Source organism: Heliconius melpomene, chromosome 21, assembly GCF_056956725.1.
Source record: "Heliconius melpomene rosina isolate 202511_hmr_F chromosome 21, ASM5695672v1, whole genome shotgun sequence".
Lineage (NCBI taxonomy): Eukaryota > Metazoa > Arthropoda > Insecta > Lepidoptera > Nymphalidae > Heliconius > Heliconius melpomene.
The window spans coordinates 10,107,555-10,132,743 of record NC_140409.1 but is presented as its reverse complement, the minus strand read 5'-3'; the positions used below and the strand labels follow the sequence as shown (position 1 = coordinate 10,132,743).

General features: G+C 32.1%; 2 protein-coding genes across 3 annotated transcripts in view; both read right to left on the bottom strand.

Moving 5' to 3' along the window:
* Nucleotides 1-10,047, bottom strand: part of CngA (Cyclic nucleotide-gated ion channel subunit A) — a 33,658-nt gene extending 23,611 nt beyond the window's left edge. Inside the window, exons 1-2 of the mRNA XM_085205924.1 lie at nucleotides 9,949-10,047; nucleotides 8,055-8,095 (exon numbers count right to left, since the gene is read on the bottom strand). Of these exons, the coding sequence (XP_085062050.1) occupies nucleotides 8,055-8,079 (25 nt within the window). The 5' untranslated portion in view covers nucleotides 8,080-8,095; nucleotides 9,949-10,047. The remainder of the gene's footprint in view (nucleotides 1-8,054; nucleotides 8,096-9,948) is intronic.
* Nucleotides 10,048-16,093: 6,046 nt separating this feature from the next.
* LOC146527218 (uncharacterized) lies at nucleotides 16,094-24,857 on the bottom strand. Of its 2 annotated transcripts, XM_085205926.1 has the most exons (7): nucleotides 24,094-24,857; nucleotides 22,963-23,532; nucleotides 18,344-18,433; nucleotides 17,847-17,977; nucleotides 17,296-17,367; nucleotides 16,916-17,001; nucleotides 16,094-16,337 (listed from the first exon to the last, which is right to left on the bottom strand). In XM_085205926.1, exons 3-7 carry the CDS (start codon nucleotides 18,427-18,429, stop codon nucleotides 16,281-16,283), a joined length of 432 nt encoding a protein of 143 aa, XP_085062052.1. In that variant the 5' UTR covers nucleotides 18,430-18,433; nucleotides 22,963-23,532; nucleotides 24,094-24,857; the 3' UTR covers nucleotides 16,094-16,280. The 2 variants fall into 2 exon arrangements, with proteins under 2 accessions (XP_085062052.1, XP_085062051.1); XM_085205925.1 differs by lacking the exon at nucleotides 22,963-23,532 and having other exon boundaries at nucleotides 24,094-24,854.
* Between the last annotated feature and the right edge of the window lie 332 nt (nucleotides 24,858-25,189).

Sequence of the window (25,189 nt, the reverse complement as noted above, 5' to 3'; positions counted from 1 at the left end):
ATAAAGTGGTCCTATAAGAGTTCCGTTTTTTCCTTGTGAGGTACGGAAAATAAATTTGCAATATTTCAGTTGCGATCCTTTACCTATGGACCGTCGAAATATGTGCACCCTCTAAAATTTAAATGGATCACGGCAATTAATTCTAATAAACTATTGGATTTTGTTTTTGTTTTTTTATTATCATTTCTTATTTTATTTAAAACAATTATTACTTGTAGTCAGTAATATTTTTATACGGAAAGCAATCTATCTATATGTTTTATATCGGAGTTTGACAATGTAGAATCAACAGGTGTGGCCACCTGTAGAGCCTGTTGATTCTTACATTTTGTTTACACTATTATATGAACTTAGCATTTACAATATAATATTTTTACATAAGTAAAAATATTTTTACATAAGTAAAAATATTATATTGTAAAAAATAATGTTTAATATTAAATTTTTACATTCGATGTCAATATAATGGTAGTAGTGTCTGTCTGTAGGTATAACAAATTAATTATTATTATCGCTCAATGAGAGGAAATCACTTTCATTATTTAAAAAAAAAGCTTCACGCTGTATCCCGCACACATCTCTCTCTCTCTCTCATCACTCCGTTCCCCATTTTCTGCCGAATTCTGGAGGCATTGCGTGTTGAGTGGCGGAACTGAACGCCGCGATTTGCCTCGACACCAGAGCGAAGAAATGGAAATATAAACGTAAATAAATATTTCACTTCCTCGAGTGGGAGTCGAACCCGCAACCGTCGCGTTACAGTCACACCATTGTATTAAAGCAATTAACAAAAAACTTACCACTTCGAAATAATTTAATAATAATACTTACAATTTATTTTAGTTGGGATTGAAAATGTTTTAATTCTCTTCAGCTTTACACTTTATCCAAATATAGATAAATAACCCGGGAAGGCAAATTAATTTTAGTGTCAGTTCTCTTTATTTTTCATTTATTTATAGACGTTTATAAATATTTTTTTATATCGACAGAGAATTTTTGTTTTCAGGCAATCATTATTGAAGGTATAAGTTTAAAGTTTACGTGGAATATAAAGCACCTTTTACCTTTTCGGCTGGTTGTGTCGCATTTTAATGGCGATCTATTTTTATATTCCGCTTTCATTTTAATTCAGACATTGATTTCGATTGAGTTACTATGTTTTGTACATATTTTTTTATTATTTATAATAGAAAAAATGTTTTTCGCGTAACAGTCTCTCTCTACTATATTTTTAAGCAATTTTAAGTGAAAGTTAAGTTATATGCACTTCTGTGCATTCCCGGATATTTTGTTCTAGGTAATTTATTTTTTTTATTATATTTACCATTTTTTTAATACACTCGATTTATTATACGTTTCAAAGAGAAATAAAAAAAACAATGCTACGTCTATAAACTTTCGATTATGGACGAAACTGATGGAACTGATGTAACTTGTCAGACAGAAACAAACAAAGAACTAATTTTAAATAGTGTCTTTGTAAGCCAAGAGAATATGGAGCTAACATCTTTTATTATTGGTATCTTTTTATTTATATTATAAATAAGTTAATTAAACTACTATCTTCGTTTACGATAATATACAGGGTGGAATTGTCAGCACCACTTTAAATGAAACCACAGTTTTAACTACTCTATAAAAGCCTAATATAATTCGGAAAAAAAATAATTCCCAAAAATAAAAAAGTTATTTTTTCAAACAAAATAAATAATAAAATTATCGTTTTAAAATAAAACGCCATTTGTAAAGTATAACATAGGCACGCACACACTTACCTGTCAAATCGGAAACGACGCACACGTATGTGTGCGTCACACGAAATACAGGTATGGATAAAAATCGTGAAATGAAAAAAAAATCCTACGTCCAAACTGTTGAGGTACCTTGATTAATTTCTTAGGTGTGGGTTTGAAATATATTACCCTATATGCAGTTTCAATAAAAGAAGCACGGCCTCTTCCACCCTGTATATAGATTTTTTATTTTCATTTTTTTATAAAACTGATTTACGCTTTATAAGTGTTTTTATCAAATTTAATAGTTTCAATTGCAGTATAAATTAAAATTAATTCTTTTCTAGCAGATCTGAAGCCACGTGTATCTCAAGAAACATTTAAAGAATGAGTTATATACAAATAAATACCGTTAATTTATTAAATATTGTATCTTATTTTTTGAGTAAAACACAATTTCGTTTGAGTAAATCACTAAATAGTACTGTCTTACTACTATAATAATTATATTAGTCTATAAGTTTATTTATATACTATAGTAGTAGTATTACTAGCATATTACATAAAGTAGTAGATATCTATATAAATTAGAAAGCTATCAGAGTGACTCCAGCTGAGGTAATTTCCATTAATTGCACCCTCAATTCTTCCTACTAGAGACAGAACTGTGGCAATTATGTAAGTACTTACTGCCATTTGTTTAGGAATACAAATATGGCCCTTGATAATAAAATTGTTGGAGTTTTTTTTCAGCTTCACGCTGTATCCCGCATTTATTAGGATAGGCAGAGGGAACCTAGTGTTAAGACACTCTGTTCCCCGCATTGCACGGTGAGTGACGGAGCACAACGTCGCGCTTTGGCATGTTTCCAGAGCGAAGAAATGAAAATGTTCATAAATAATAATTACTTAGTTAGTACTTATTGGAAAATCTATATGTATGTATATATGTGTATCTGTGTAGCAATTACGTTAATAGGTGTTAGTGATATTCTACTATACTAGGTCTCAATATCACTAATTACCTATGTGATCTCAGGGCTTAATTGTAACGTCAGCTATATTTGTCATTTTTTTAATTGAATTTTATATGATTTTAATTAATTTATTGTGGTATAATATGTTAATGCAAAAGTAAAAACTAAATTAGATCCAGTTACTTGTAGCAATACTCGAGGTTGGTTTAAAACTCAGTTTTATTTTGAGTAATGAATAAAATGTAACGTTTCCCTGAACTTAGTTTTTTTTATTTTCAATTTCACTTTTCATCCTGTGTTGTAGTGTAGGCAGAAAGAAACTAGTGTTAAAATATGTCGTTCTCCACTTTTAAAAGTTTGAATGGCGGAACTCAATGCCTCATATTTTATACAAGACTAGCGGACGCGCGCAGCTTCGCTTGCTTATTTAGGGGTGAATTCTAGAAAACCATGAAACACGTGCTCAAGTAAATACTTTTAAAAATCTAAATTTCAAATTTTATAAAAATCGGTGCCGATTTCAATTTTTTTCCATACAAACTTTAAGGTTAAAATTTTTTGTATTTCAACCCTTTAAGGTTAAAATTTTTCAAAATCCCTTCTTAGTGGATGTCCAGATTACGAAAGTAAATATCTGTCCAAATTTCACGTTTCTACGCACAGTGATTACGGCTGTGCGTGCGTCTTGCCTCAGTCAGTGAGGACAAGTCCTTTTATATATTATATAGATTAATAGATTAATCGAACACTTAACGCCTAAGAATCCATTAATTATAATCAAAAGTTGTTCCGAGATTTTTACACACTTTTTTTGATATATCTATTGTAATTAGATGCAACATTTATGAATCAAATATAAATTAATAATGATTGTGATTGTTTCTAAATGTTTATAAATTATTTATTTAAAAAAATAAGAATAAAAGAAAAGAATAAAAGAATAAGATTGACCACGCTTTTTTAACATATACATAGATGACAGTATTTTATAAGCTTCAATATTGAATTAGTAAAAAATACTCATTACCGAATATTTATTTAATCACACATAGTTTCGTAGAAATTTGTCTAACAATTTTAACCAATCATAATGTATTTAAATATCCTCATAAAAGGACAGGAGGCTTTTCAGCGTAATTACTTGTTTATTTTTTGTTAGCAATACTTAGGACCCAAATTACCATTAATTTATATATTCCAGAATACACGTTAAGTTGAAAAGAATAAAATAAATTAAAAACTTTACTTGAATTTCTGAAGCACTGTAATAATCCAATAAAATCAGATACATCACCATATATTTTATAGAATTCACATTTCTAATATTTCAAGTTTCCAATAAAAAAAAAACGTATAAGAGAATGTTTCTCCTATATATACCCAACTATATAAATCACTATTAATTTCTTTATTTTTAAATCACTATTAATTTCTCAAGCGCGTGCTTGAGTCACTAAGTTTTGGAAGAAGTTTCGCGGCGCTTTCCGGCGCGTCGGCTTAGGCCCGAGCCAGGGGTGCTTCTGGCTTTGTGATCACCCAACACCCCCCTTCCCCCCAAGTGTGACTTTAAGTGGCCCCGTATTTCAGTTTGCTCGACACACTTTTTCTTCTAATATATTGTGCTTTAAGTTCTTTTGTCTTATAATTATTGTATTCATACCTTTCTTGATATGCTGTTTATTAGAACAGCACGTCTCGTTTAGTTTTTTAAAACAAAGATGTAGTACAGTTGTAAATATAACATATTATATTACTTTTACGTATTTGATTGCATTTTGATATTAAATCTATACTTCTATACTAATATAATAAAGCGGAAGAGTTTGTTTGTTTGTTTGTTTGTTTGTTTGAATAGCGTTCAAATCGCGATAATCGCGATTGAATAGCGATCTCTGGATCTACTGGTCCGATTTACTATGTTTTTCTTTTGTATGAAAGCTACATTCTTCAGAAGTGCTATAGGCTATATAATATTACATTACACATATGTATTAATAAATTAAAATCCTTTCTAATTTGACATGCAATTTATTCTGCCATGTTAATAACAACCGTCGTTGCTACGCACCGGTTTGCAAAGTTTCTTTGTTGTTATAAGAAAACGTCACCTAAAATGAACTTTATTATTTTGATATTCATACTTTTTTATTTTGATATTCATCCTTATAAAAATAAATATATTATATAATAATTAATAAATATTCTTAAAGTTCAAGCAGGCGTAGCCGCGTTCGGGTCCACTAGTCTATACTAATATAATAAAGCGGAAGAGTTTGTTTGTTTGTTTGTTTGAACGTTAAGATCTCTGGATCTACTGGTCCGATTTTCATTGTTTTTGTTTTGTATGAAAGCTGCATTCTTCAGAAGTGCTATAGGCTATATAACATTACATTACACATATATATTAATATATTTTAAAGTACATTCTAATTTGACATGCAATTTATTCTGCCATGTTAATAACAACCGTCGTTGCTACGCGACCGCTACCGCGACGTTTTGATATTCATCCTTATGTAAATAAATATAATAGTCACTTTTAGCATTTTATCTAGGTTGAAATTATAGTTTACTGTATAACATTCTAATAAATAATTAAGGAGATGTCACTGATTCCAAATGACCTAGCCTACGGGCGGCACAGTATGACCGACGCGAACGGGCAGATGACGTTGACGGTTTTATAAATTGAAAATTTACATTTACATTTTCGAACTTTATTTGTTGTTTATAATTAATTTAAAATACACTTTGATTCTCTTCTTATTTTATTTGATATTGCCCGCTAATTATCCTACTTAATAGAGAAAAATGTTTAGTTATGTCGTAGAGTCGATATCTATGTACGCACGCACGGAAAACTTTAGGTACTTTTTCTAATATTAAGAATACCTATCCTTTAGTTACTTTTAATCCTTTTGTTGGTTCATTTCAATAACTCAGACATTTTTTTCTAATAATGTGTATCTACTTATTATTCTTTTTGATTATTTAAATTTATATTTTCTTACTAATTCTATTGAAAATTGAAAATAATTTCATGAATATATTTAATGAATATTCTTATAGTTGAAGCAGGCGTAGCCGCGTCCGGGTCCACTAGTAATATAATAAAGCGGAAGACTTTGTTTGTTTGTTTGTTTGAACGCTAAGATCTCTGGATCTACTGGTTCGATTTACTTTGTTTTTGTTTTGTATGAAAGCTGCATTCTTCAGAAGTGCTATAGGCTATATAACATTACATTACACATATATATTAATAAATTAAAATACTTTCTAATTTGACATGCAATTTATTCTGCCATGTTAATAACAACCGTCGTCGCTACGCGACCGCGTTCGTTACCGCGTCATTTTGATATTCATCCTTATGAAAATAAATATAATAGTCACTTTTAGAATTTTATATAGATTGAAATTATATTTCTATAGAAATTATATTCTTATATTTCAAGAAGGCGTAGCCGCGTCCGGGTCCGCTAGTTAATAAATAAAATTTATAAAAGAACGTCAAAATAATTAAAAGATATAAGATATAAAAACAATTTTTTACAATCTTTTCAGAATTTTTAATACTTTTTTTTCAGCTTCACGCTGTGTCCCGCACACAGCAGGGCAGGCAGAGGGTTAAGGCACTCCGTTCCTCACTTTTCCCCGAATTTTGGAGGCATTGCGTGTTGAGTGGCGGAACTCAACGCCTCGCTTCGCCTCAACATCAGAGCGAAGAAATGGATGTATAAATTTACATAAATATTTCATTTCCTCGAATAGGAATCGAACCCACAACCATCACGTTACAGTCACACCCTCGTGCCGCTGGGCCACGACGGCCTCAGTTTAGTACTGTAACGCGACGGTTGCGGGTTAGATCCCCACTCGAGGAAGTGAAATATTTATTTACGTTTATATTGCCATTTCTTCGCTTTGGTGTCGAGGCATTGCGTGTTGAGTTCTACCACTCAACACGCAATGCCTCCAGAATACGGCAGAAAGGTAACACTAGGTTCCCTCTGCCTACCAGTGTGCGGGATACAGCGTGAAGTTGATTTATATACCTAGGCTATACCTGTACACACTAGTGGACTAGGCCATACGTTCATTAATCTATAATATTAAGATTGGTTAACTAACACAAATTTACCAAAAAAATAAATAGGTATCTTTAAAGAAATTGAATGGAATTATTTATTTATGTATGTATGTATATTAACCTTATTCTAATAAACTTACCGAGGATTTAACGTTCTTGTGTACAAGCAGGTGTGTAGAGAGCTAACTAATTACTTATTAAATATAGACCATTTGGGCATAAATAACCTAATGTCCATTTTAAAGTGGAAAATAATTCCGTTTTGATTGATTTGGCAATAAGTTTGTACTTATCTTTGTTTGTACAAAGATTATTTGAATATAACGTTTTGCCTATAAATATATTGTAAAACAATACTCACCATTTATGTTATTTTTAAATAACAATTTATTTTGTTATAATATATTAGTAATTATGTAAGACAAGCTTTAACCAGGATATAAGAAAATCGAGAAAACCTAATGAAGAATTTCTACTCGTCCCTGGAACTCTATTTAACTTTGAGTCGATAATTTTTTAAGCAATTACTTTACAAAATAGATAACAATAAAGAAAAACTACAAAAAAAGAAGTCTAAATGTAGTAGACTGCTAGAGCACTGGATGCAGATCAAATAGTAACTCGACCGTGCATAGATCATTAAAATTCGGTGAAGCTTGAAAATCTATGAAATACTTTAAAATATTTAACTTCATAAGGTTTTGAAACAATCAGGGTCAAACCGCTAATTTAATTGTGATAAAATACACATATAGAGATACTTGAGGGTCTCGGGATGAACATAGGATACTTTTTTTCTCTTATTTGTAATATTTTCGATATATACCAATATATTAAAATACTTATTAATTTGACATGCAATTTATTCCGCCATGTTAATAACAGATGGGCCGACGACATAAAGAGGTTGGCGGGAAGCGGATGGGTCCGAAGAGCTGAGGATCGAGTGTGGTGGCGAGAATGGGGAAGGCCTATGTCCAGCTGTGGACAAAAGATGGCTGTTGATGATGATGATGATGATGTTAATAACAACCGTCGCTATGCGACCGTTGCTAAGCAACGATTTGCAATTTGTTAGAAAACGTCGCCCAAAACTTGCTTAACGCATCTCTCTATTGAAAAGTGAAAATAATTTCATAAATATATTTAATAAATATTCGCATAGTTCAAGCGGGCGTAGCCGCGTTCGGGTCCACTAATAATCATATAAAAACATATTATTTAATAAATAATAAAAAAAATAATACTTACAGAGGATACAACATGGGAGACACATGCTGAATAAGCAGGATCTGAAAAAGAAATATTATATTTAATATTTTTTTAATCTATAGAATAAGCATAAAAAAACAAGCTAGCATGCTGCATAGCTAGCATATTTTTTTATCTCCACGCTGTATTCAGTTCTATCCATGGTAGGCAGAGGACTTAGAGTTAAGACACTCCGTTACCCATTTTCTGCCGAACTTTCAAGATATTGTACGTTGAGTGGCGGAACTCAACGCCGCGCATTCTCTTATTACGAAAGCAAAGAAATGATAATATTAAATAATTTATTACCCTGAGTGGAAATTGAACCCACAACCGTCGCGCTTACAGTCATGCATGCACACGCTGTGTGCACTGAACCACTGCGGCCTAAGTTAATTTATGGTTTATAAAAAAAGGCACATGAAAAAGTCGAATTAATCCCATTTAGCGTATCATTATCGTTATATCGTCGAATACAAGGGCGTTCTTAAGTAGGATTAGGAAGTAAAAAAATATATTGCATGTCGAGTGGAGGAAAGCAATCGGGAGCTTTGTCTTACAAAGTTAAAGAACTGTTTTGTTTTTAATTTATTTAAAGATAGCCCAATTGCTTATAATATTAACTAGCGGCCCGCTCGCAGTTTCACCCGCGTGAACTATGTTATTATTAATTTCTGTCTCCATGACTACGTCCTAGTGACGTCTATGCAAAATTTGAGACTCCTAGCATTTGTAGTAACGAAGTTTCATACAAACTTTCGACCCTAAAAACAACCCCTTAGAAGTCGAATATTGCAAATTCCCGTCTAAGCGCGCACCTACGTCCTATAAGTAACTCCTATGCAAAATTTGAGATTCCTAGCACTTGTAGTTTCTGAGATTTCGTGATGAGTGAGTGACCTTTCGATTTTATATATATAGATAATTAAATATTTAATTATGAAGTATACTATATACTCGTAGAATAGACTGTCAGACAAGTGATGGACCAAAAGGGTGACAATATGGGGTGCAGAGGAAGATCATCAACAAGATCCACCGTTTATCCTTCCTTTTTTTTCTATTTAGTTATATAATATGCTTTACGGGTGTGACTGTAACGCGACGGTTTGAGTTCGATCCCATTCAAGGGAATAAGGGATAATTCATTTCCTCAAACAATAATTTGTTAATAATAGTTTCATTTCTCCGCTCTCTTCACCAAGGCCCGGCGTTGAATTCCACTCAACTCAAAATACTTATAAGATCAGACATAGTCCCGCACAGGCGCACTGGCGCACAGACTCTCTTACAGGCATACCCACGCACGGAGTCACCCACAGACTAACACAACGACAGAGACGCAAATATTATTCGATTGCATTGTTTGCACCTCGTTCAAAATATGATAAAAAGAATGTCAGAAATTCTCTTTCGCTTCCATCCATCAGCCTTTTAAGGTCCACTGCTGGGCATAGGCCTCCCCCAATGCTCGCCACTCCGTCCGGTCCTGTGCCCTTTGAATCCAGCGGGTTCCCGCTGTTTTCTTTCGCTTATAGTACACTATGCCCGCACAGATCAGGGTAGGCAGAGGAAATCTAGTGTTAAGACACTCCGTTCCCCTCTTTCCGCCGAATTTTGGAGGCATTGCGTGTTGAGTGGCGGTACTCAACACCGCGCTTTGGTTATTATAATATTGATAAATTCTTTGTAATTTGTTATTAATAACAAATAGTTATTTATAGGTATAATTTTTATGTTATAAAATTTTTACAGAAGAAACTTTGGTAACAAGTATTTTATTTTCTAAAAAAATAAAGTAATCAATAATATATTGATAATATATATATTCAAAAATCCTTATTTAGATTTTATTAAAGTTTAATATAAGAAGATAACTTAATAATATACTTACAAAAACTTTTCAGACAAAACCGTAATGAAAGCGTAACGCGCGGCGGGAAGATTCAAGGGGGTCTCGCGGAGCGTCAACCAGCACGCACGTTCGCGCCGGGACCTGGAGAGGTTCTGTTATTGGCCCTCATTGATGCACCCCTCCTCACCCCGCCTCTGCATCCCCGGTTCCAGAGTCAGATATATTTGATTTTGCTCGATATTTCCGAGAACTACATCGCTTTAAATATAGGGAATAATTTTCAGGAGAGAAAAGTACGGATTGATTTTTTAATTTTAACTTTTTTAAATAAAATACTGAAATTACTAATTACATATTGCCATAGTTGCATATGGGATGGCTGTGGCTTCAGTCTCCGCGCGGGGGAATGTATATATGGACCGTTTATTTTGAAAGTGGTGTAAGTCCATTTTTTCCAAAAATGAGCTATCACGTAATTCATGCTTAATTTAATGTATTTTTTTTATATATAACTAGTCCGTGTTTAATTTCTCAAAAAAAAACCCATGTTTTGAACAACTTAAAATCGGTCGGTAAATGAAATTGCATAATCATCGACATACTAACCTTTAATTTTCTCGAAACAAAAGAAAATGGACTTACACCACTCTCAAAATAAACGGTCCATATGTAGGTATATATGTGGGATAGTTTAGAGGTTTTATTAGTATCTAGATGTAATAGATGATGTATGTCAAAAATTAAGAATTAATAAGAAGAAATTAAGACCAGAACAAGCTGTCACGATTATAACGATATATTCTTTGGTGTAAAATTAAATAGAGAAAAATATTGTTAATTGTTGTTGTTCTTCTTTCACCATTCCCACATATATTATTGGTTTCATTTACTCTATTTAGTAAGATATATAGGAGAGGCTTGTGTTCAACAATATCTTGAAATTGTCATGCAAAATGAATGAAAGAAATGCATCATCAATAAATTATCCCTGCTTACCATGCAGAAATGTCTTGAAATGTCTTGAATTTGGGCGGAAAGTAAAGAACTATTTTTACAATAGGTTCTCCCTCACAAACTGCGTGAAGAAAGAAATAAAAAAATTTGTTTTGCAGTGCAGCACTAGCATCGCACTTACTAACTCACATAAACAAATATGAAAATTAATTAGCTTAGTTTACACGAGTACGGTACTGTCTATTATTATTGTTTCTTGCCTTTGCCTGTGAGTAATAAAGACTTTTATTTAATTTCTAGTGCATTTCTTGGAAGCTGCGCAATTTTCACCTCCAGAATTCGATGAAAAATGTGGAAAGAAAGTGTCTTAATGGGAACGGAATGTCTTAACACTAGGTTCTCAGGTTCCCTCTGTCTACCCTGCTATGTGCCTTCACAGCTTGAAGCTAAAAAAGTAAATAAATAGAAATTGTATTTAATTTACCTGTGCTTAAAGTTTTTTTGTAATTGATAACATAAACAACCGCAATCATTTCGAGCCTTATTTTTAAATCCTTCCATTTATTTAATATATGAAAATCTGATTTATATTAAATGGCAAACAAGCAAACGCTAACCACTAAAGTATGTGCTCCCGGAGTAGATCCCGGTAAAGACAATTGCAACACATAGGTTATTCGTCGAATAGTCTGTGACGCTTATGGAAAACATTTGTGAAATATTAGAAATAACAAAAGATGGAATGTTATATCACTAGAGTTACTTTAAGATTTTATACCGATGTTATTCAAATTGCCAATTTTATCTTTTCTGGTTTAGTTAAACGAAGCAGTCAGTACCTTAAATTCTGCTACTCAACAAGTGTCTTTAATTCGAATAGAAATCGGGGAATGGAGTGATTACACTGTATTTCTCGCTCTCTCTCGTCCCTCCGTCTCAACTATTTGCTATCAAAGGATTCTTGGCTACTTTGGTCACATTGGTGTGACCAAGTTACTGCACATACTGGTTTCTCAATAACTCACGCTCTAGGCGAAGCCGAAAACCGAACCAGATGGAAGCAGCTTACCTACAAAACCATGAGGGCATTTCAGGAGCACAACCTTCAGCCATGAAGATTACGACTAAGTCAATTAAGATAAAACAAAAAAAATCTTTTTCCATCTTTTAATAAAACATAGTAGAATGATGAACATTCTTAGTCATATCTCCTACAAATATTTTTAAGTAATAATTTTAAGACAAGTGAACAGCTATTACGTTATTTACTTTAAAAGTTAAAGTTATTTACTTTAAAAACCACCGCAGGTTCCATTTGCCTACGCTGCTATATGCGAGATACAGCGTAAAGCTGATTCACTTTTTTTTTAATTTAAATAAAAATGCTTTATGTTTATAAAAAGGTTAACGGAGCGTTAACCTCTGCCACTTAATAAGTAGTGTCTCGAAAATTGGCTCATAATAAGGAATGGAAAGAGAGAGAGTGAAAAAAGCGTTAAGTTACAGCAACCTAACCTGGTCAAATGACCAAGGTGAAATTACTACATTTATTTTGTATACTAAATTCTGATATATACATGATTTAATTGATTCCATTCTACAGTCTCGATTTTGAATATTATTTTATTATTTGGATTTACAATATTTTTTATATTGACTAGGTATTCTTACAGCATTAAGCTTTTGTAAGCATTGACGTAGATTGTTTGTTTATAAATTGAAAATGATAACTTATAAATGATTTAGTTTCTGATTTCGCAATTTGAATTTTTCGATTGTAATATTTACATACATTATTAGATTTCTGTACAGTAGGTACCTAATGTCTACACGTTGAAATAGCTATTATATAGTTAAGAACAAAATAGGAATTCACTTCAGTAACGTCGTACACACGATGCAATTTAAAATGTTAAATTGTTTCATTAACGTTAAGGATGTTGTGACGCAGGGGAACCAGGGTGTGGGTTCGATCCCCTCTCGAGAGAATGAGTTATGATTTCTTAATATTTTCATTTCTTCAGCTCCGCCATTCAATACGGAATGCCTCGAAAAATTCGACGGAAAGTGGAAAACGGAGTGTCTTTCTCAAAAGTATTTTGGAAAAAAAAATATGATCCTTCAGTCGGATAAAAAATATATGAAGTTAGATCAAAAATAAAATGTCCGCTCTGTGGGTTTGCGGGTTAGTCAGGAGTTTGGAATATTTGCAAGTTAGTCAAGTTGACACACAATTGACACTGTCAGTACAACCCCATTGCTTAAAAAATAGCCAGAGAATCTAAAAATATGTATAAATCTGGCAGTATTTTCATTTCATCTACCAAACCTGTCAGCACGGTATTGGATTTTGAAAGCATGACTGGAAAAAATATCCTTTTATTCTACTACATTTATTTTTGAAATAGGTGCGATGCACTACTCACGAATCTATTTAAACAAGATTTTCGAGGCAAATGGACCAGTTTCAGAGGAATATTGAGGACATCCTATATGATACGTAAATAAATGTAACAATTGTTGCTAGTACAAAAAAATATTTTCTTTATATAATTAAGATTTGAGTTATCCCGATTGTTTATTTTTGTAGACTAATTATTAAAATAATTCTGAAATTCTTTAAATAGAACAAGTACAAAATGATGATCGGAAGAATATGTCAATAATTTATTTTTATTATTTACTAGTGGACCCGGAGGCGGCTACGCCTGCTTGAACTATAAGAATATTTATTAAATATTATATAATATATTTATTTTTATAAGGATGAATATCAAAATAATAAAGTTAATTTTGGGTGACGTTTTCTTATAACAACAAAGAAACTTTGCAAACTGGTGCTTAGCAACGACGGTTGTGATTAACATGGCAGAGTAAATTGCATGTCAAATTAGAAAGTATTTTAATTTATTAGTACATATGTGTAATGTAATGTTATATGGCCTATAGCACTTCTGAAGAATGTAGCTTTCATACAAAACAAAAACATAGTAAATCGGACCAGTAGATCCAGAGATCTTAGCGTTCAAACAAACAAACAAACAAACTCTTCCGCTTTATTATATTAGTATAGATATAGAAATATAGATATAGATTACTTTTCATAATGTATTATTTGAAGTACATTTTTTACTATATTAAATTAATAATAAACTGATAAAAAATAAATAATTTCCACATTACAATGGGTTATCGATTCCTATTCTTGGAATGGCATACATATATAAAGATACATAAATACCTTTACAAAGACTAAGCGCAGTAAGAGCTCAAAGTAACATTCACACTCGACTAGACTATGTAAAACACAAATGCAAACCACTAAGCCGCAAGTGCGTCGAGCGCGTGCGAGAAACTCTACTATGTAAACATTAGGACAAATACATTTGACATTAAAGTATTCCCCTATACATACCCTTGTCTAACAGGTATATTGAAATGTCGTATTAAATAAATCAGCTTCACGCTGTATCCCGCACACAGCAGGTTAGACAGAGGGAATCCAGTAAGACACGCCGTACGTCACTTTCCGCCGAATTTTTAGAAATAATGCTTGTTGAGTGGCGAAACTCAACGCCGGGCTTTTGTCTTTCGACCTCACGTTACAGTCACACCCTAGTGCCCTTGCGCCAAGACAGTCTCATGTCGTATTAAAATGTAGATTTTTAGAAATAGTTTCAATTAAGTAAAAGCCTTGATTATTTAGCTTCTCCAATATAGAAGAGCAAGCAAAGACAACTTAGTGTCAAGACACTTCGCTAAAACCCAATTTAAATAATCAATAGGCTACGCTGAGTTACGCCTCTAAAACGCAATGTCTCAAGAATCCGGCGGAAAGTGGGTAACGGGGTGTCTTATCGGGAACAGAATGCATTAACAGTAAGTTTCCAATTTCCCCACGCCTACCCCGCTATGGGATATAGCGTGAAGCAAAAAAAAAAATTACAACAAAGGGAGCTTGAATCTACAAACATCGTATTCACAGTCCTGTCCCACGACGACACCTAAAACAATAAGTCACAATGTAATAAGTAAAATACATGAAAAACTACAAATGTACCTACTTGTGTTTTTAATTAAAAGTCAACTTCAATTAACTGTCTACTACGGACGTAAACTCCGCATACGTGTATTTGAGTTTCTTGTCGAGGTTAAATAAATTCAATTTATACTTATTTGGCTTTTAAAAATTATATCTAGCATACTCATAACTTAGAAGTTGTATTTTAGACAAATATAACTAGATAGTTTGTTTTAGCTTTACACCAGGATAGACAGAGGGAACCAGCATTGTGTGTTAAGATACTCCGTTCCCCATATTCTGCCGAATTCTGGAGAGCGAAGCGAAATCAGAGCGAAGAAATGAAAATATGAAATATTTCATTTTCCTCGGGTGGGGTCGAATCCACAACCTGTCGTGATTAAAATAAATATAATAAGGTTTCCCTGATAGCAAGGATAAAAAAAAACATAATTATCCTATAATAATCTGTAGTTACTTTCTTTGACGAAATAATGATTTTATTATTAAGCTTCACGCCGCGGCTTTGCCCGCTTGAACTACATGATTATTCATTTAATAAACAGAATTGACTGACAGTCAACTGTGTTGACGTCAATGAATTATTTAATGTAGGTACTCGTTCAGAAACGGCCTTAAATGTTAAATTATTGATTTGGGTAAACATTATAATATTCTTTGTAAAATAACTGTAATGATTGCATACTACAAAAATCGAATCGAATAATCCAATATCGAATAATATATATCGAATTCAAAATAATTAATCGAATTAATGAATCGAATATCGAATCGAAAATAATTAATTAAGTACCTCCTCCTTGTTTTGAAAGTCGGTTCAAAATACGGATTAATTACAAACAAAAGAAAATACAGATTAATAAAAAATAAAAGTATACCTGTATGATCAGTGTAGCTAGTCTATTCGTACTATAGAATTATGTAACTGAAGAGTTTTTCTTACTATAGAATTATGTATCGGAGAAAGCTATAGCCTATACATAATCATCTCAGAGTAACTTGCTGTACTAAGGTGTAACTTATTTAGGCATTTTGAATATGTTGTGATTGATACAAAAGTCATATTAATGCAGACGAAACCACAGCCAAATGTTAGTCTTACACAGTCCTCACAGTTCAAATGATCCATTGTCTCCATTTTCTAATTATGTTAGAAACATCAGATAAAGGAAAATTAAAGAAAATCAATAGAAAAAAGGAAAATTTATTTTTCAAAACAGCAATTTTAATATATATACGTATCAATTGTGGCACTTCTGTACGTATATATGTAAATAGAAATCAATTAGGCATTTATTACACATATTATTCATTTATTATATTATATATAATTAATTATATTATTTATTATATTATGTGTAATAAATAAATCAAATCACGGCAACACGTCGTCCGTCTCGCCGTCATCAAGTTGTCTTGAGTTGGAAGTTGACTGAAAAGAAAACAATTTTTAGTCTTATCCACACCATCAAGGGGAAAAAAATTATATAGGTATGTATATTGTAAAATAATGTTATTTTATTTAGCTTCATGCTATATCCCGCACAATGCGGGGTAGCCAGAGAGTACCTGGGAACAAAGTGTTAAGACACTCCATTTCTATTAAGACTCCTCCGTGCCCCACTCTCCGCCGAATTCTAGAGGGATTGCGTGTTAAGGAAGGCAATACGGAACTGAACGCCACGCGTTGCCTCGTCAAAAATAAAGATAATTAAGCAAGTTCTTTTCCTCAATAGGAAAAAAATAATATGAGCTTTTATATTTTTACTCACAGTAGCGCAGAGAGAATATTTCCGACTAAACATGGAATGATTGTGGGTTCAAACCTGTTGCAGGAATAATTATATTTAAGTTATTTCTTTTCTCGCTCTGATAGAGAAAGTGCGTTGAAAGTTGCATTATTCTGAAAAGAAAACTTTAAGTTCGCATGCATTTGGGAAAGATAAAAACGCAGTTTCTTAAGACAGCTGTTTAAAAAACTAATATACAAATATTTTCTTTATTTCTTACATCACTTCCATCACTTTCAGGTGATGGCGTCCGTTGACGGTTCCGAGAACTCGCAGTATCAGTACCTCTAGATTTTTTTCTTCTACCTGTGAAAGAAAATATTACTTACAAATAAACGTCTGTGTTTATTTAATGTAATTACTATCAGTTACAGTTTTATGTTAATAACAAATTTGTAGAGGCTAGTCGTGATCCAGAGGCATAAGGGTGCGTCTTTAAACATTGGTGGTTGTGAGTTCGATTCACGCACGAGAGAATTAATTATTTAAATTCCCCACTCTGAAAGACACAACAAACGAAAAAAAGAACTTCTTGTTCTTCTTCTTTTATGTCTCTTAAAATGTGGTAAAGCGTAAAGAAGAAAAAATATTTAAACTTACTTTCACCTGTAGAAGAATTAATTGACTTTTTCTCTCGCCTCTCGGACATTTTTGAGGCCAATTCAGCACAATCTAAGAAAATGGATATGTTATATTACAAGTTCGTGCAAAGCGCATTTGTGAGGTAGGCGTAGATAAATATTTAAGTTTTGAATCCTGCACATACTAGGCTAGGCAAAGGGAACCTCTAAACCTAGTGTTGATACGTTCCGTTCCCCACTTCCCACCGAATTCATGAGGGATTGCGTGCTGCCTCAGCTTTCATTACCAGAGGAAGGGAATATAATGTTATGGAGATTATAGGATTGCTGATTGTAAATTCATGTAGGCTCGATTTCCACTTTTATTTAAATATTTATAATCTTTTTAAGAAAGTTTATAATCTTTTATTTAAGAAATATTTATTTACGAAAAATCTTTCTTTCTTCGTTCTGGTTAGATATAGCGTGACGTTGAAGCCATGTAATAACGGAGTTTCTTGATACTATATTCAATTTTGCAAAAAGGCTAATTTTGGTTTCAGAAGCATTATATTTAAAAAGTTTATTTACCTTCAAGTAGATTGTCTAATTCTTTGTCCAGCACTCTAGCAGCACCGTTCACCAGCACAGACGCAGCCCGCAGCGAGAGGTGCGGCCGGGTGTGGTCTCCGTAGTCCGTAGTCCATTTCGATATGTGTGCGCTAACAAAAGTTAAAAAACGATATTTTAAAATACACAAGTATACAAAATAATGTCTATACAATTATATGTAATTTATATAAACTCTAACAAATTGATCTAAGTGTCGTCGTGGTGCAGGGTCACAAACCTCCGAAGGGTGTGGGTTCGATTCCTACTCGAAGAAATGAAATATTTGATATTTTCATTTCCTCATCCTGGCAAAGATGCAAAGCGGGGCGTTGATTTCCACCACTCAACATGTTTATATAAATCAGCGGAAAGTGGGGAAGTGTCTTAATGGGAACGTCTACTGGGAGTGTCTAAACACTAGGTTTCTCTGCGTACCCTGGTATATGCGGGATTCCGCATGAAATTAAAAAACATACCAGACTCTCTGGAGGTTTACATCAGTCGTATTGCCGTCCAGGCCGTGTGCTGCTCGCCACACAGCCCCCATCCTGTCGCTATTCATCACCCTAATATCGTAAAACATTGTTAATATCTTTACAATTAAATAAACCAAGTTCTAGACAAAAGTGAATTATTGTGTTGAATAACAATGTTATTTTACACACGGACTAAGATGGCGGAAGGACGCGTAATGGCGCCGTAACGAATTTAAATTTAGAACTTCATCTAAAAACTATATGATTGTCATTTTTTTCTTTCTAGATAGAATATTAGAATAGATACATACATAGAACATAGATTCTAAATGAATGTAGGGACGCATTAAAAAAAGTTTATAGATTATTTAAGAATTATTAAGCGAAAACTATATAACATTCAGCCTAACGAAATAGTTAATTTAAAAATTACGCATTTATTAAATTAAAAGGTACGCATTAAGAAAAGTTTATAGATTATTTAAGAATTATTAAGCGAAAACTATATAACATTCAGCCTAACGAAATAGATAATTTAAAAATTACGCATTTATTAAATTAAAAGGTACGCATTAAGAAAAGTTTATAGATTATTTAAGAATTATTAAGCAAAAACTATATAACATTCAGCCTAACGAAATAGTTAATTTAAAAATTGTTTTTTTAAAATCGGCACCGATTTTTATAAAATTTGAACTTCAGACTCTTAAAAATATGTAATTGAATATGTGTTTCATAGTTTTATAGAATTCACCCCCTAAGGGTGCAAATAAGGGGTTGAAAGTTTATATGGAAAAATCTTTAAATCGCCACCGATTTTTATCAAATTTGAAATTTACACTCTTAATAATATTTCATTGAACATGTGTTTCTTGGTTTATTAGAATTCACCCATAAATAAGCAAGCGAAGCTGCTCGCGTCCGTATATATATATAAAAGGACATGTTCCCACTGACTGAGGTAAGACGCACGCACAGCCGTTGCCGCTTTGCATAGAAACGTGGAATTTGGACAATGTTTATTTTCGTAACCTGGACATCCACTAAGGGATTTTGAAAAATTTGAACCCTAAAGGGGTGAAGTAGGGGTTGAAAGTTTGTATGGAAAAAAATTTAAATCGACACCGATTTTTATAAAATTTGAAATTTATAGTCTTAAAAGTATTTAATTGAACACATGTTTCATGGTTTTCTAGAATTCTCCCCCTAAGAGTGCAAATAAGGGGTTGAAAGTTTGTGTGGAAAAATCTTTAAATCGCCATCGATTATTATAAAATTTGAAATTCAGACTCTTAAATAAATTTCATTGTACACGTGTTTCGTGGTTTTTTAGAATACACCTCCTAAGGGTGCAAATAAGGAGTTGAAAATTTGTATGGAAAAATCTTTAAATCGCCGCCGATTTGTATAAAATTTGAAATTTAGACTCTTAAAAATATTTCATTGAACACATGTTTCGTGGTTTATTAGAATTCACCAGAAAATAAGCAAGCGAAGCTGCTCGCGTCCGCTAGCTTATTTAATATCGATAATTCCTTTAAAAAGACGAACGAAATTTCAATTACTTAAACAAATCCCAAATTAATCTATATGCAATATCTGTATGGAATTCAAATTTAGTGCAGTCGCCTACAGTTCGTCCTTGATACTTCCCCGCTTCCATCGGGAAAGGCCACGGGCGCAGTTCAACACGTGTAGGTTATTTAATATTATTAACTTTTTATGATATTATGCTGAAAGTTGTTATCGGCCAGTAGTGGCGCAAGACTGCCTTATTTCATATTTATATTTGAACCTCCATCGTTAATTGACATGTAATTTTTATATTATATTTATAAAATGAAAATATTAAATATTTCATTTTCTCAAGTGGGAATCGAGACCACATCCTGTCGCGTTACAATCTATCTAGCTAGAACCTCGACGTTGTTTATCAACGTTGTTAATACTCTTATTAACTCTTATTGGTAGTTAATAAAAATTGATTTTGTACATATGTAATAATTGCTTGATATAATTAAATTAACTATATAAACTACATGAACTACTAAGTCAGAAAATACTTAATACAAGAAAATCCCCTCAGGCACAAATCCTGTAACAGAATAAAATAGAATTTTCTTGGAACAATTCCTTTTAACTGCGAATACTATTTATTATTGATAGACTTTAAACACTGATCATATTACTTCTAGTCTTCTAAGTTTCTAATAAAATATTATGTAAACGTGTTTTCATAATAAAGAGAATTCTTTATTTTTAGATACATTTCACTGCCTTTAACATGATGAAAAAGATATGATTGCACTCCTTTGAGCGAAGTAAGAAAACTTAATAGAGGAAAACTCCTAACTAATATAAAAATGTGAAGCAATAAAATTACGAATTAGCTTACGAAGTAGAAATTTAGACATGTAGTAAAACCTAGAATAGATATTTTCATCCAGTATTATAGTGTTTTTTTTTGTTAATTATAAAAAAAAGCTTTGGTGCATAATTTAATAGTTCTTATGATTTTTACGTAATATTTTTTTGTAAAATAAAAGGAAGGATTACAATATTGACATGTCATAAGTGAAGTTGTTGTATTAAAAGTTATAGGTTCAAATTTAAATGTATAAATAGTTTTAAAGCTTACATACCTTTTAAATTTAAAAAATATGTATTCTTAAATATGTGAGATATCCTTTTTTTTTTGAATTCTAAATAACTTTAATATAATATTATGCATGCAACGGCAATATTTATTACAGAAAACCTTCAACCCTTGTTTCAATTATGCAAGTAGCTATATAGAGTTCTTATTACTATTATCTGTGACGTCCTGATTCGCCAGATTGAATTCACTTTATTCTAATAGGAAGTTTATTCAACAAACTGATTTGAAATCTAGAAAATAGATTGAAAATTTATTTCTATTCGTACACACATCAAAGGAAATAAGTATGCCTACGGGAAATGAGCACTAGAAATTGTGAGATACACACAATTGTTTATTTTATGAACTTGTCGTTCGTGTTGTAGATTTCTAAATAAAAAAAATTAAGAATACGTTTGAAAAGTTACCACGGTAAAAGTCGTCTTAAAGTATATCTATAGATTTCAAGTCATCTCATGTATTTCAACAATCCCAACACAGATAATAACGAACGAGAATTTACCTTGAAAAGACGGGACACATTTCTATAATCGATTGTTTACAAAAAAAAATATTAGAGTATATTATGCTACATGCACTTATCCTAGGATTATTAATATTATATTTTCAAAATTCCAGTGAAATACAGAATTCACTTTATATCCGTGAAATCTAAAATAAGTAGAATGACACAAATCCTTTCAATATGGATAATAATAAATATTGTTAGAATTAAGATAGTACCAACACCCGAAGCCTTTTCCGCATTGTAAAAAGACATGAAATACCACGTCTATACATACGTACGTACGTATCAAATACCTAACTACGTAGCTACCACGTAGTTATCTATATATATAAAAGGACTTGTCCTCACTGACTGAGGTAAGACGCACGCACAGCCGTAACCGCTGTGCGTAGAAACGTTAAATTTGGACAAAAGTTTACTTTCGTAATCTGGACATCCACTAAGAAGGGATTTTGAAAAATTTTAACCCTAAAGGGGTGAAATAGGGGTTCAAAGTTTGTAAGGAAAAAAAATTAAATCGGCACTGATTTTTTTAAAATTTGAAATTTAGATTTTTAAAAGTATTTAATTGAACACGTATTTCATCGTTTTCTAAAATTCTCTCCCTAAGGGTGCAAATAAGGGGTTGAAAGTTTGTATAGTTTTTTTTAAATCGTCATCAATTTTTATAAAATTTGAAATTCAGACTCTTAAACGTATATAATTAAACACATGTTTCATGGTTTTCTAGAATTCACAGCTAAGGGCACCCTTACACCACCCGGCAAATAAGGGGTTGAAAGTTTGTATGGGAAAATTCTTAAATCGTCACCGATTTTTATAAAATTTGATATTTAGACTTTTAAAAATATTTCATTGAACACATGTTTCATGGGTTATTAGAATTCACCCTTAAATACGCAAGCGAAGCTGCGCGCGTCCGCTAGTAGTAAATAAATATATATATTTTGTACGGATATTTTTTTCCTTAGTGAAAATTATAGTACAATTTCGACCCCTGCTATTTACGCAATAAAATCTCTCTGTTTCAGAAGTCAAAGGTACTCGTATATACGCAAAGAATGCATTTTGCGATTCTATGAATTTTGTGGACCTGAAATTGACGTTTGAGGCAGGAAGTTTTGACATGACCACCCACACCTACCTGCCCGCCCACTCGTCTGAACTTATTGAAATATTTGCTGCACTTTATTCGAAATTACATTCATTTTATTGCTGTTGATAGTAAGCTAAACGTTATAATATGGGAGACTTACTTATGTACTTTAGAAAAATTTATATTATTTATATCTATATTTTGTTAAAAATTGATTTATAATTATAAGTGTTTATGTTAAGATTACAATATCTTTTTTCATAATATCATTAAGAAACATAAATTGTAAAAAATATCTATTGTCTGCTGCATATAAAATAAAAAAAATTATTAATCTGTAAAATTAATGTACTTACGTTGTTTAGTATATTTAAAAAAATATAAAATCATAGAGGCCGTCGCTACTCAACAGGTATTGTCTGGAAAATTCGGCGAAAAGTGGAGAAACTAGAGTGCTAAGGCTAACACTACGTTCTCTCTGCCTAGTGCGTACCCTGTTGTATACGTGAAGCTGATTTATTTATTTTTGGTATATTATATGTTGGTATATTAATAATATAATTCAGGAATATAAAAATAAGTCGCTGTAGTAAGCCGTATTAGCGTTGTTATAATATTAAAAGGTTGCATAAAAAGATTTTATAGAGATAGATTTAAAATTAAAGGCTTAAGTATTCTTAAAATACAATCTTTTAGAAAAATATGTTTATTTTTATGTGAAACTATATTACGAATCTACAGTGTGGAATTGTCAGCACCACTTTAAATGAAACCAGTTTTAACTACTCTATAAAAGTCTAACATAATTCGGAAAAAAAAATATTCCCAAAAATGAAAAAGTTATTTTTTCAAACAAAATAAATAATAAAATTATCGTTTTAAAATAAAACGCCATTTGTAAAGTATAACATAACGCACACACTTACCTGTCAAATCGGAAACGTCGCACACGTATGTGTGCGTCACACGAAATACAGGTATGGATAAAAATCGTGAAATGAAAAAAAAAATCCTACGTCCAAACTGTTGAGGTACCTTGATAAATTTTTTAGGTGTGGGTTTGAAATATATTACCCTATATGCAGTTTCAATAAAAGAAGCGCTGCCTCTTCCATCCTGTATAATCCGTATCTTATTTACGTATAAAATATATAAATTATTTTTTTTCCAAAAATTTTAATAATCTTTTTGTGTCAAAAGAGTCAATCGCGCGAGTGCGACAGTAATCCAATAACTTTTCCTTTGTCATACTGACGTTGTTTTGTACTTTTAACTATACAGGATGGAATTGACGGCACCACTTTAAATGAAACCACAGTTTTAACTACTCTATAAAAGCCTAATATCATTCAGAAAAAAAATAATTCCCAAAAATGAAAAAGTTATTTTTTTCAAACAAATTAAATAATAAAATAATCGTTTTTAAAAAAAACGCCATTTGTAAAGTTATTTGTAAAGTTTGTTTTATTTATCACTCACACACTTACCTGTCGGCGCGGCAACGTCGCACACGCTTCATTCAAGAAATCGAGTCGCAGCAACTAGCGTAGGTATGTACTATGTAGGCAACGGCGGCGAGCTGATGTTAAATTAACGCAACACTTAGGACTACACTTTACACACACTTTTATTGAATTATTCTTATTAGGTTTTTAATTTTACTTTTGTTGCACTACAAACACATTTTTTATGTTCCCGTTTTAAACTAACACTCATTTTTAACATGTTTACAAAATTATTACAATAATAGCATTTTTTCTCACTTTTTTTAACAATAAATATTACATTTTCTGTCCACATTACATTCAGCTCGACAATGACCCATATTATTACACTTGAAACATTTAATATTTCTTTTAATTGTAGCATTTCTTTTTACAATAAATGCAGATGATGATGTTTGGAACTTCCAAGCATTCCAATTTTTTACTCCTTCCAGTTTTATTACTGTGCTGTTTCCCTTCCATTGTGATTGTTTTTTTTGCTTGTTTTTCTTTTTTATTCCTTCCCGGCAACTTAACCTCCAAATTTCAATACCAACGTCGAAGCGTCGCGTGAAGTAACGCTGTTTTAATCTCGCCAGTATTTATAATTTTCTACGATTGATGCAATCTTCTTTATTATTGTTACGACGTGGTCTGGGCCCATAACCCGTTGTATTTATATGGTTTAGTAAATAGCATTCAGCTGTAGTCCGACCCAACTACTATTGCGCAGAAAGTACGCGCCGCACCGATTCTATGGGAATCCCCGGTAATCGGTGCGGCGTGAGCGGGGTGTCTTTGTGCAGATAACAAAATTCATTTTTAATATTGATTGGTTGTTTAATATAACACTACTAGCGGATGCGCGCAGCTTCGCTTGCGTATTTAAGGGTGAATTCTAATAACCCATGAAACATGTGTTCAATGAAATGTTTTTAAGAGTCTAAATATCAAATTTTATAAAAATTGGTGACGACTTAAAAAAAACCTATACAAACTTTCAACCCCTTATTTGCACCCTTAGGGAGAGAATTCTAGAAAACGATGAAACACGTGTTCAATTAAATACTTTTAAAAATCTAAATTTCAATTTTTATAA

What these genes read in the sequence shown, in the direction of transcription:
- LOC146527218 (XM_085205925.1), bottom strand. Translation starts at nt 24,125, where the DNA reads ATGAAGCGTGTGCGACGTTGCCGCGCCGACAG. An exon ending in CGACGTTGCCGCGCCGACAG is followed by an intron (nt 18,434 to 24,093) that starts GTAAGTGTGTGA and finishes TTACGATATTAG; the next exon opens with GGTGATGAATAGCGACAGGA. An exon ending in ATTAGACAATCTACTTGAAG is followed by an intron (nt 17,368 to 17,846) that starts GTAAATAAACTT and finishes CCATTTTCTTAG; the next exon opens with ATTGTGCTGAATTGGCCTCA.